Source organism: Amyelois transitella, chromosome 6 (genome assembly GCF_032362555.1).
Source record: "Amyelois transitella isolate CPQ chromosome 6, ilAmyTran1.1, whole genome shotgun sequence".
Taxonomy (NCBI): Eukaryota; Metazoa; Arthropoda; class Insecta; order Lepidoptera; family Pyralidae; genus Amyelois; species Amyelois transitella.
The window spans coordinates 11,509,807-11,522,941 of NC_083509.1; the positions used below are offsets into that span (position 1 = coordinate 11,509,807).

At 33.9% G+C, this 13,135-nt stretch overlaps 1 protein-coding gene across 3 annotated transcripts in view; it reads right to left on the reverse strand.

The window, feature by feature from the left end:
* The window catches only part of LOC106132174 (teneurin-m), a 259,313-nt gene that overhangs the window by 69,559 nt on the left and 176,619 nt on the right, over positions 1-13,135 (reverse strand). For all 3 annotated transcript variants that reach the window (XM_060944624.1, XM_060944623.1, XM_060944622.1), the window contains exon 4: positions 7,696-7,734. In XM_060944624.1, coding sequence (XP_060800607.1) covers positions 7,696-7,734 — 39 coding nt within the window. The remainder of the gene's footprint in view (positions 1-7,695; positions 7,735-13,135) is intronic.

A 13,135-nucleotide genomic window follows, 5' to 3' on the forward strand; every position in this document is an offset into this window, starting at 1 on the left:
CTTTAAGTATAGCAACATGTTTATAATACATCTGAATCTCACCTAACCATCTAGCTAAATGATGTGATTATTGGTTTTATTTTAAGCAATAAGCATAAATAGTGATTATCATATATGTTATAAAACAAAGCGAAATATTCTTATCTTCTTAGATCAACAGAAGCTACGCGTGTAGCGTGTCCTCGCTTCTCAATGGACTGTCGCCTTAAAACGCGATCGTTACATAGATAACGGAGTTTTTCCGTTAAATCGGGCTTTCCGTTCTTAACGATATTGCCCTTCGTTAAACAGAAAAGTGATTCAGGTAGTCGTTTGCGTTCTACGTTCTTTTTCATTTGTAAAAAGCGTTTTAGAGAGCGCCAGTGATGAGTTTTTGTATTGTTATTACTTAAAGTTTAGGAGATATCGCATCGGTTGTAACGATCTCATTTTGTTACATTTTAGGGCTTCGAGGTAACGTTAATGCTTACTTGAAAACTTGGACCGAAGTGGCGGTATTTTGATTTATAATCTGGGGGACGTCGCCGCGTCGTTACCTGGGCTTTTATACTAAGTCGGTTTCGAGCAAAATCGTCCATAAAAGTAACTGTTGCGTCGAATGTTACTATATTACTGTTTGGCACAAGTTTATGGGAGTATCAAAACTGATATTAAAATGTTTGGCATTAAGGTTAGATCGCTTGGGAGTTTGTAATGTTGTCAGATGTTAAATAAACCCTCTTATGCATTGCGGTATGCATTTTCGCGAGTAATACTTTGTTCTTGGTTTATCTTTTTCAGAACATTAGTTTGTTAGTCCTGCCTCGGTAACGTGGCACGCGCTACGCCATTGTTATCGCGCATATTATAAACTAGCTGTGCACGCGACTTCTTCTGCGTGGAATAGTTATATTGGGCATCAATAAAGCCCTCAAGAATGAATAATTTTCCCCGATTTTTTTTCACATTCTTCATTATTTCTTCGCTCCTTATAGCTGCAGCGTGATGTTATATAGCCTAAAGCCTTCCTCGATAAATGGTCTATTCAAGACAAAAAGAATTTTTCAATTCGACCCAGTTATTCCTGATATTAGCGCGTTCAAACAAACAAACTCTTCAGCTTTATAATATTAGTATAGATAACCCAAGATTGTATTAAACTTGTCAATAATGAAGGTATTCAGTGTTATCGCATTATATTTACGTTCATAATATTCAGCTATTAATCATGAGAGGCTCGTTTCTAAAGGCATTGTTAAGATGGGGCATTTTTGAACGTCTTTTGTGGCCCGGTAATAAACGTGAAGCGATTCCACATTCAAATTTATTGATTTAATATTGCGTAGTCTTAAGGCGCTTACACACTGTCGTTTTGGAGAATCGCAAGAAATATTGTTTTTAGGGCAAAATGATAAACATAAATACCATCACAAATGCTTTCTGCAGGGGTAGGCAGAAACAATGAATTTTCACTTGCTGCTTTTTAAGGCATTTTAATTAAATCACTTCTACTGCGTCACTTACAATGACACAATTTTATGATGATTTTTATTGACACAAGGACATAAAATTTTATTTAGTTGAACGAAATTCTTAACTGAAATTTTAATTTGGTGCCTACCTACAAAATGGACAGAAAAATCTGAAATTGTTTACACGGCCATGGTTTTTTACATTTAGTCATCACATCAGTCAGTTACAAATTACAAAAATAATATTATTATCTTATATTAATATCTGGAATATTTTATTATTATTTATTTATTTAGATTTTATTGTACTTAAAATAATGTACAATAAAATGTCGACCTTTTAGACTAAAATAAGATTTTAGTTTGGACGGTTAAAAATAAATCAATTTGGGATAGTTAGTTAATATTCTAAGCATAGTTTAAAATATATTTCATACTAATTGTTATAAATATTGTTTTTTATAACAAACACAACATAACATACGTCCGCATGGTAACCCTATCAATCCCGCGGGAACTCTGGGATAAAAAGTAGCCAATGTGTTATTGTGGGTCTTCAGCTTCGGTTCAGTAGTTTTTGGGTGAAAAAGTAAAAAACATCCATACTGACATCCTGACATACTCACATACTTTCGCATTTATAATATTAGTTAGATTTACAAAACAAACTGTTGAATCGTTTAACTGTCAGTTCATTTAACCATTTTACATCACAATAATTACTTCTATTCATTAGTTGTTGGAAATCAGATAAAAATAAAGATTACATAGAATTGGCCGTCGTCGCGCGGAAATGATATTCTTTCTACAAGGAAATTGCACTTTTTCCACGGATCTTGGATAAGGCCTTCCGCGTTGGCTGTCGTAATAGTCGATATTGTCGTAAAGGCTGATTTACATTTCAACTGCCAAACTATGAATTTCAACTCGAAAAGTGTCTCTCACTCACTCTTTAAAGGTATTAATTATAAAAATAATGCATGAAAGAGTTATTTCTTTAATCTTAATGGAAGATATTGTTTCAGCTTATGTCATTATTTTTATAGTTTGTGTATTATTGAAATGACATAATACTAATAATATTATATCAATATTGTCGTGTGTATAAAAATAAATACATAAAAAATACAAAACTAATAATATACTGCGGATTTATGCCAATTGTTTGTTATATTAATATTTTATAGTAAAACATATCTTTAAGTAAGTCGTAAAAGGTGACTAAGAAATAGGCTTATAAACTTGGCATTCCCCTTGTAGACGACGGGTTAGCAACCGACACTCTTTTGTCACTATTTCAATTTCAATTCCTTTGTGAAGCCATACAACTGAACGTAACCTATCAGTCTTCTAGAGACTGTTGGCTCTGTCTACCCCTCAAGGGATATAGACGTGACTACATGTAAGTATGTACCAACATTCGCATACATACAACCCTTACATACATGTCATTACACATTTCTTATTCGGAGTTACACGATCAAACTCCAGAAGTTTCCAACTAACACATCTACATGGCAAATATCTTCAATTCCTGCGCAGAACGCATTGAAAATTAATTTGCACCACCTGCAAGAACTCCGAACTTATACCGGTTAGTGTTGCGGAACTATCGATAGTTCGGTTGTCGATAGTTTATTTAGGAAATCATCTATAAAATCGATAGGCCTATCGATACTGTCAAGAGTATCGATATTGGCATAATAATAAAAATATATTGGAATAATAATAACAATAACTACAATATAATTAATACTTATTTCGATATCGAGCTTCATTACTATCAATGTTAGCAATAAGATTGAGTACTACCGTTAGTGTCAATTATTATTGCAATATTCAACAAGCATGGTGTAGAATATAATATCGATATTGAAATTGTATTTACGGCGCCAAAGATACGATATAATTGACAGCTTCGACAAATCTAACCATACTTTTGCTTTTACTGAACTATCGATAGTCTGTCGGTTGTGGTAGAGCGGCGACACTAGTACCGGTACACCGGTACAATCGGTTATACCGGTATTTACCGGTAATGAAGGAGTTCGCCGGTAAAACGCTTCAAACAGTTAAATTTTAGAGAATTGTTCGAGCGATTGGTGTTTGAAATTTGAAGTTATTCGCCGCTATAGATTTTCAATTAGGCGAACTGTATTGTTATTGAAATACATAGATAATAACGCTGACCGAGCTGGAAATTTACTAAATTTTTATCCTCTGGTGTAGTCAATATTAATCCATCGGTGGTCAAATGATTAATTGACCCAAAAAAGGGTAAACATGCATAGTTCGATTCGATCGTTGTAAATTATTCTTCCTCTTGGCGTTACATACATATATCATACATCGATATATGTATGTTTGGGATAGACAGAGCCAGTAACCCCAAGACTGAAATCACGTTTAGATTGTATATATAAAAGTAATATACGAAATTCAACAAAGACAGCTTGACCATAAAGGGATTCGAACCCATATATCGAAACCAAAAAAAGGTCAAAAGTACCCGAAACCGCCGAGCTTGCATGAAGAGAGTTATGAACGTAGATGAAGCGAAGGAAATATGCAGAGAAAGTGGCAAGTGGAAAGAGGTATTCTCTGCCTACCCCTCCGGGAAAGAGGCGTGATTTTATGTATGTATGTATGTATATTGAAACCGGTATTTAGTAACCGGTTCGAGTCCTATTCCGCTACCGAATTTGCTAAAGCGGTGTTCATCATGCGAGAAATGTCTACACTATTCGTTCACCGCTAGTTCCACCTAAAACTAGTCAGTCACATTGCAACGAAATCAACAGTAGTTAGACGAAGTTTCCGACTGGAACTATCAACTATCCAAAACTCTAACGGATATCAGCCGCCTATTGTGATAACTGGGACTGAGGATTTTGGGGATAAGTGACAAAAGAGTTAACTGCTTTGAAGTTAATAGTGTATTTTATAATTAATAAATAATAATACATATGTACGGGACAAATTACACTGATTGGGTTAGCATCGAAGTAAGTTTCTGTTACGAGCTACTAACTCAACGATACTATATTTTATAACAAATACTTATATAGATAAACATTCAAGTCCCAGGCCAATCGGAAAAAGTTCTTTTCTCATCATACCCAGGCCGGATTCGAACCTGGGACCTCCGGTGTCACCGACAAGCGTACTACCGCTGCGCCACAGAGTCCGTCAAATAATCTGAGAGAGAATTTGTAAAACTCATTTTAGGCTAATATAATTGGAATTCTTCTGAAGTGACGTGTTAACGACCTGCCACTATTTGAATTTCATCACGAAGCCATACAGTTGAAAGCGGTCTTTCTGTCTTTTCAAGACTGTTGGCTCTGTCTACCCCGCAAGGGATATAGACGTGACTATATGTTTGTATGATGGGTTAACTACTTGTCACTATTTTAATATCGATTTCATCATTAAAACATAACATGACTTTTAGTCTTTTCGAGACTGTCTGTTCCTTGCGTGAAAATATTGATGAATGTGGATTGAACTAGAAAAAGTAGGCAGATATCGTGGCAAGTGGAGAGAAATTCTTTCTGTTTTGGAAAAAAAAAACGATGTACCTATGTCAAATAAAAGTTAAAACACGCAAAGCAAGAAATATAGCGCATTGAAAAATTTATTTATTTATAACGAAATAAAGTGTTTTTTAGTTTGCTGAACGAACGCAATCCAAGGGTAATCAAAATTCTTGTTTAAAGAGTCCCCTATACGAGAAGATATGTTTAATATTGTTGAAAAATCGTTTGAAAACTTACAGAATGTAGCTTAAAGTTTTAATTCGCATTTGCCAAGTAAATTGCGTGGCATGTTGACATTTGGGGTCGTGTAATAATGTACGACAATCTATCAATATGTTGCAATATGTTTTTGCAATATTTTTCATTAAGCTGTGATGTTACAACAGCGACCAATAATAGCATAAACGAGATGATAAGTTGTTAATTACATACATACACACACAAATCACGCCTCTTCCCCGGAGGGGTAGGCAGAGACTAGGTACATCTTTCCACTTGCCACGATCTCTGTATACTTCCTTCGCTTCATCCACATTCAATTTATTTTAATTTAATTTTCTATTTAATTTAATCGATTAACGTTCTTAAAGTTAAGTAAACGAACAACTTTGTTACACAAAACATCTTGTTACAATAAATATTCCTATTTTTTTTATTATTTGGTGTACTGGATAATATACCATTGGCATTAATCCGCCGTATATTATGTATTTTGTATTTTATAAGTGTTTTTTTTATAGATCTTTCTACTTGCATCGATCCCTGCTTACTTCCATCGCTTCATCCACATTCATAATTTCTCTTCATACATTGTCGGTTTCGGGTACTCTTGACCTCCTGACCCTTTGCCAGAACTCCGATCTGATAAATTCAAATTCAACATTTTTATTTTTTATTATAGGATACTTCATATCGCTTAATAATTGTCAAATCTTTTGGTTTCACAACATTGTTTGACGTCAAATAAATTACTTAAAACTAAATTTACTGCCGCTTCCAAGGCGGCAGTGCAGAAGAAGCGGTAATAAACTGCACTGCAGCATTTTCTTCAACAACGTCAAAAATATAAAGATAACTTCGTCTAGGCCTTCCCGCTTTACCAGTCCCATGCACTATTTAAAACAACATTTAAAAAAATATCGAACGCAAATTGGTCGAAATGGCCGTCTGGCGGGATAAACTATCAATCAATTGTAAATTTTATTGTCTCTGCATTAAGAATTACTTTTGATCGAAAACGAGCGAAGCCGCGACCAACTGTTTATAATAAAGCGAAGGTGAATTCACACCAAAGCCGTTTTCCGTCAATTTCCAAACGGGGGGAAGGCAAATTCGCTTGATTTATTCGTCGAATAGCTCCACCGAAAGCATGCAATTATTTACGTACCACCGCCACTACTATTTGTTTTAACACTTTATTTTATACTAGAGGCCGCCCGCGACTCCGTCCGCATGGAAATCCTATCAATCCCGCGGGAACTCCGGGATAAAAAGTAGCCTATATGTTATTCTGGATCTTCAGCTACCTACGTACCAAATTTCATCGTAATCGGTTGAGTAGTTTTTGCGTGAGAGTAACAAACATCCATACTGATATCCTGACATACAAACTTTCGCATTTATAATATTTTTTTTTGTTCTGTAGAGAGCGTTTTCGTTAAAGCGTTCGCGTGTACCGTCACCTGAAAAAGTGAATGTACAGCTTTCGGAACGTTTTCTTTTGTAAAATTTATTGGAATGCAAGATTTTTTTATTTTTTTAAATATATACGTACACAAATTTATAAACAAATAGATATCCATACCAGGGAGAAACTTGCAATTGCATAAATGTAATTAATTGTCGATCATGATTTTTAATTTGGTTAGATTTCTTTGTTTATGAGGTCGCTAAAAAAAAACAGATAATCCACATGCTCCATAATTTTGATAATAATTAATTATTTTTGACACTTACCGGAGTCTATAATAAATGCACTGATTTCGATACGATGCGTTACTTTGTATTCTTGTACTAAGTAAATTATAAAATAATTTTCAAGACAAATTACATACCAAACCTCAGCCTGTCACGAAGTTTATAAAAATAACTTTTTTTTTTAGTTTTTTTTTATAAAATATATTCTTTTTTCAAATTTAAAAACAGTAGTCTGAATAAATAGTAAGGCCCGTTGTTATAGCAAAGAGTGATGGATACACTCAGTGTATTGTTGGTTCGAAGCAAAAATTGATGGCTATTATGTCGCCCCCTGCCGGACGCGCGATTTACTATTTTATTTATTCACTTTCTTCACTCGTGTCGCAAGGGTTATTTTAGAAACATATTTTATTGAACAATAATTTCACATAGTAGAAGTAGGGTTTGAAAAGTGTCGGTGGTCGAACGGTTAAGGTATATAAATACATATAGTCACGTCTATATTCCTTGCGGGGTACACAGAGCCAACAGTCTTGAGAAGCTGACTGCCGATCGAATTGAGATTTAAAAGTGACTTGGTAGCCCATCTACCTACAAGAGGAATACCATGTTTATAAGCCTACCCTTTAGTCGTCTTTTACGACATCCATGGGGGAAAACTGTTAAGATGCTTGGCTAAAATGCGCAAGTAATGCATGTAGGGACACAAGTTCACATCTTTTCTGAGTTTTCATTAGTTAGTGTGTTAACAGATGCTAGTAGAAATATTAAACATATGAAAAACTTACGTTCGTGATCTGGCCGGTCGTAAGTAGATCTCAGCATGCCTGTAAACAAAAAGAAAATAATGTAAATAAATTGTATTGTAAAACAAAAAAATATATTTAAAATAGTTTTGTTGAATATTTATTAAATACTGTGTAATTTGTCCGAAAAGTTCAAAGTTAAAACCGAATTGAAATAAGAATCTGATATCAATTAAGTGTCATTTCGCTATCATTATTAATTTGGACGTGACGACAATTCAAATCTCGTTCAAAAAAAAAAGAATGATATAAAAAAATAAAAACATAGGATCTTAATTCAAAATTCGAAATTCTTAAAACAAAGATAATTAATTAATTGAAAACTATCTAGCAAAACGGCGTAACAGAACAAACGAATTTAAATTAATAGGCGAACGGGCGCGAATTAAATTTTCATTCATCAATTACGTCACTTTGGCCATTCATCATCGTATATTCGAAACTATAGTACACTCGGCGACAAAAGCGTTGGCCAATTAGTTTGTTTAACGCGCTGTGAGGCGTTGCCATGGAGACGGGGTGGTTCCCGCTGTTCCTTTATATGTATGTCCTGAAATTATGTTTGTCGTATGACAAATGTTCGGAATATACACTGACGGCTTTTTCGCCACGTACTTAAAGTTTACCCTTAAATTAGGGGAAAATTGTAGGGTAAATAAAAAGATTAGCAGAGCTAACTTCTTGCCTAAGACGTTGCGCAATCATATGCGAGTATATTAGGCTAAATCATAAATCCGATTACATATATCTGCCTGTTAAGATTTGAATCAGTCAAAAGCCAAAATAAAAAGCGGTTAAATTGTCTCCCTCAACGTGTCACAATCATAGATCAAGGTGAGAATATATTTTTAGTTTGTTTTAAAAAAAGGGTCCAAACTTAAGATCCGTAGGGAATAATCAACCGGTTCCATACGTGTTAATTGTCAGTCGGACATTTTGCCGTTTAGCACCTCTAAGTACTTGTGTTGTGATACAATATAGATATACATATAACTATATTAGGCAGCTTTGAGAAGGGACGGGATCAATTGAAATTAGGTTGAACTACTCAGTAGATACATTTGATTTAGAATTGCAATATATATATTTTACATGTCAAGTTAAGAATGAGTTTTATGATTTCTCTAAAAAGTCTTGAAAAAAACTTTTTATTTTGGTCGAGAGTCTTTGTTTTATCCTTACAATTAACAGTCAGTTTCTAATCATTAAAAAATAAACACCTTAACATGATCTTGCTTATTTTCTGAAGAATTATAATAATTTAATAATAAATAATCATTTTTGCATTATAACAAGCAGAAAAATTGGTCTTACTAAACATCTAAACATATCAGATTTTACACAACAGTCACTATGCAAATAAACATTATTACAATAAACATAGTCACAGTAAAGGCGAAAAGCAGAGATATTTTTTCGAATAACAACGCATAGTCCCGCCCCGGGGCTCTTCCTGGGAACCTGCACAAATAACGCAGAAATAAGTAGAAAAACATAGATGTAGATCAAAATAGATAGCACAAGTACCGATGCTCTTACAGTGAGAGAAAAATAAGTGAGGGAACCTAGCAACTGGATGTGTTACCATGTTTCAATATGACCTAGTTTCCTCTGCAAAGGCTGCGGCGATCACAAGGGAGTCATTTCGGGTTATAATGTAACTTACCTACGCCAGGTGGTCACAAGTGGATCCGAAGCTCATCTTCTCGCGCGGGCGTGGACGGAACAGAGAGATTTTGAGATTAATTAATTAAGAAAATCAATCGTGACAGGTTTTGCTTAGTATGAGGAGGACAAAACGCGAGAGTATTAAATATATACAGCTCAATAAAGTACGATTATAACTCTCTTTTTCACTCCGTTTGGCGCTGTTCATATAAAGTCCAAAAATCTATGCAGTTTCAAAAGAGGCAATTTGTCACGCAATTTGGCATGCAAAGTACACATTCGCGGTATCTATTTCTATCTATGTCCGTGGTGAAAATGCTAAAAATCTATTCGTGAAGGGTGTTTATTATTTCATTGTGAATGGTCGCATCTGCGTCGGGGGTGGGATGAGAAAATTCTTATGTAAAATGCTAGAATTAATGGAAGTCACGTATGTGAGGAATATTGAAATGAACTGAAGTTTTCTCAGAATTTTTAATGATCAAGTTTTTGTTTATGTAGTCATAAACAAAAACTTGATCATTAAAAATTCTTCAGTTATTCAATGTGATATTCACTAGAAGTTATGAGTTATTATCTTAACATACACGTGAGTAATATACACTTACTAATAAATACCTAATACAAAAATACGACCAACCATGTAGGTATTTTACGTTGCCGTTGGCTGAATATGTTTTCGTTTAAGCAAAAAATACAGTCCGTATTTATTAAGTTATTTACTAAGCTTATAAATAATTAACCCCTTCAATGATATTACAGTATATTACCTATATATAAAGAATCAACTGACAAAATCTCACACAAAACCAGCCAATCCACTAATATACTCGCAACAAACAATGGTAAACCCATCACGAAGTACGTTCCTCGAATGCCAAACGTGCACCATGAGAGAACAATTGGAATTCCATCTGTCAATAGACATCGATAAATCAACAAAATTTGAAAATGAATGTTAACCCTGCGAGCGCGTGACCGCGAATCTCCGACGACAATTGCGACAAAACGCTGCGACCAGAGATTATAGTTATATGTAGACCACGTGAGTCATTAGTAGGTACTCTTGATAAAGAGAAAACCAATGAAATGTGGAAAAATGGTGACTTGATGGCTGATGGCTCACTTTTCGAAACTATATCATTTAATATAAAATCATGACTCTTTATTATTACATTTTTTCACTTGCCACTGCAAATCACTTTTGACTGGATCGTTTGGTAGGAAAACTGACGATGCTATCATTCGAAACCATTTGCGATTTTGATGTTTGATGTGTTTATATATTTATTTAGAACTCCAAACAGATTGCAAACAATAAAAACAAAAAATCCAGTTTATTATATCCTAAAACAGGCGTGCCTAAGTTGCAATGATATTTCCATAACTATTAAAAATCGCTGAGGTGTACTGCTGTTATTATGCGGTATCGAAAAATCTACAATCAAAAATAAGCCGAAAAAATGCTATCCTTTTTTCGCCCTTTGTTTTCATACCGGTCGAACTCGATCGGTTTTTGGTAGTACCACGATATCTACCAGAATCTATGTCTATGACATCAACACGACAGTCGTGAAACATGGTCGTGCTAAGGCCGCGTCGCACGTGCCCGATCGGAAGCCGATCCTGTGATACCGTCACGACAGATAGCCGATGTGATTGTGACCATGTTTTGTATTCGCCGAGAGGTCTTTCCTAATAATTTCTAGTCGTGGCCTAGCGGTGAATAACGATGAATGAAATCAAACGGCCGAACTGATTTTACTTTTTAATTTTTTAATTTATTATTTGTTTTGAATTTATAATTCTTATTAAATTTAAACGGTTTTCTTATTTATGATATAAATGATGGTAAAGGTCGGAGGGGGAAGGCCTAGACGAACGTATCCTGATCAAATTAAGGACGTCCTGGCAAAGGGTCATGTCAAGAGTACCCGAAACGAAACCGCCGAGCTTGCATGAAGAGAGTAATGAATGTGGATGAAGCGAAGGAAGTATGCAGAGATCGTGGCAAGTGGAAAGAGTCGTCTCTGCCTACCCCTCCGGGAAAGAGTAAATGAAAACTGATTACTTATGGTTATTATGTACTAGCTGTGCCCGCGACTTCGTCCGCGTGGAATAGTTATCATGGGCATCATTGAAGCCCTCAAGGATGAATGATTTTCCCCGATCTTTTTCACATTCTCCATTATTTCTTCGCTCCTAATAGTTGCATTGTGATGTTACCTCCTCCTCGATAAATGGTCTATTCAATACAAAAAGATTTTTCAATTCGAATCAGTAGTTCCTGAGATTAGCGCGTTCAAACAAACTCTTCAGCTTCCCCGCAAGGGATATAGACCTGATTATATGTACATATGTATGTTCATACAAATAGCATAAAAAATGTATTGTCGACCAATATTCACTTACTTTATCTTCCGAATACAGTTTACATTATATCCTCTTATAGTCTGATTAAAAATTTATTCGTACATATTTGTGCATTAAGAATGAGTCATATCCTTTGTAAGATAAAGCTCGACAGCGTGTCAAAGTTCAACTTCGATTACTATTTCTGAATGCCATAACAATACATATGTCGACCCGTTTGTCTTTACGAGAAATGCGATAACTTGTGATTTATGACCAATAGATACATCTATGCACTGATATTGAATAGAATAGAATAGATTTATTTTCAAAATTGGATACAAGGTATCACTTATTGACATCATTATTATACATTATTTTACTATAGACTCTCCACTGATTGAATAGTAAATAATTAATCACATTAGGTATTAATTAACAATTTGAATAAAACTTTTAATATTCATATAATATATATAATGTGAAAATTATGCAACTAAGAACTTTTTATTAACGAATAGTAATAGAAACTGATTTATCTCAGTAACAAAATAAACAACGGGAATATAATAACATTATCTCAAGTTACAAAGGATTTGGCAATCAGCCTTAGACACTAATAAAACTAAACTCAATAACTTTTATTGCTATCATAAAAGACATTGTTATAATCTTTCATCTTTTTCCAATTTGAGAGATTGGTAGAATTACTTATTTTAGCATTGAGATCGTGAATAAAAATTATAAAATTATCAAACAAATCTTAAATTAAAATTTTTTTCTTAACACATTATATATAGGCATGGTGTTTGTTAAAACACTAACATTTCCGAATTAAAATGTATAACAGTAATTTTTTATTTAAAGAAGAAAATTTAAATATACACAGTTATAATCTTGCTATGAAATCAGCTACAATACGAATTAACTAAAGAATTATAAAATGTTGCCAACTTGAAATTGAAATTTCGAACAATTTTTCTTTTATGAAGATAAAAATATTGCATAGTATGTAAGAAAAAAAAACTGTCAATTTTTTTTACTGAAATAATGAAATAATATTAATAAGCTTCACCAATCAAAGATTCATTCAGTTTTAACATTACAATGTATTTGTTTTTAATCTTATTCTTTTAAATAGCCGCATTAAGTCTGACCATTCTGTTCAACAAGTAGAACTGGATGTCATTCCTATGATTTATGGCCTTTGCGGACAAACTGACAGCTGGAATAATACATATATTTTTTATAGACGACTCCATAAAATAGCCTAAAAAAGAAGTTCACGAAAGGATATTGAATTTCTAGATTGCGATCTTATCTTTTACATAATGATTTAGGTTTTGAGGCAAAGATAAAGAAATATTCTTGTAGTTTTGGTAAAACTTTATTGTTTACATTT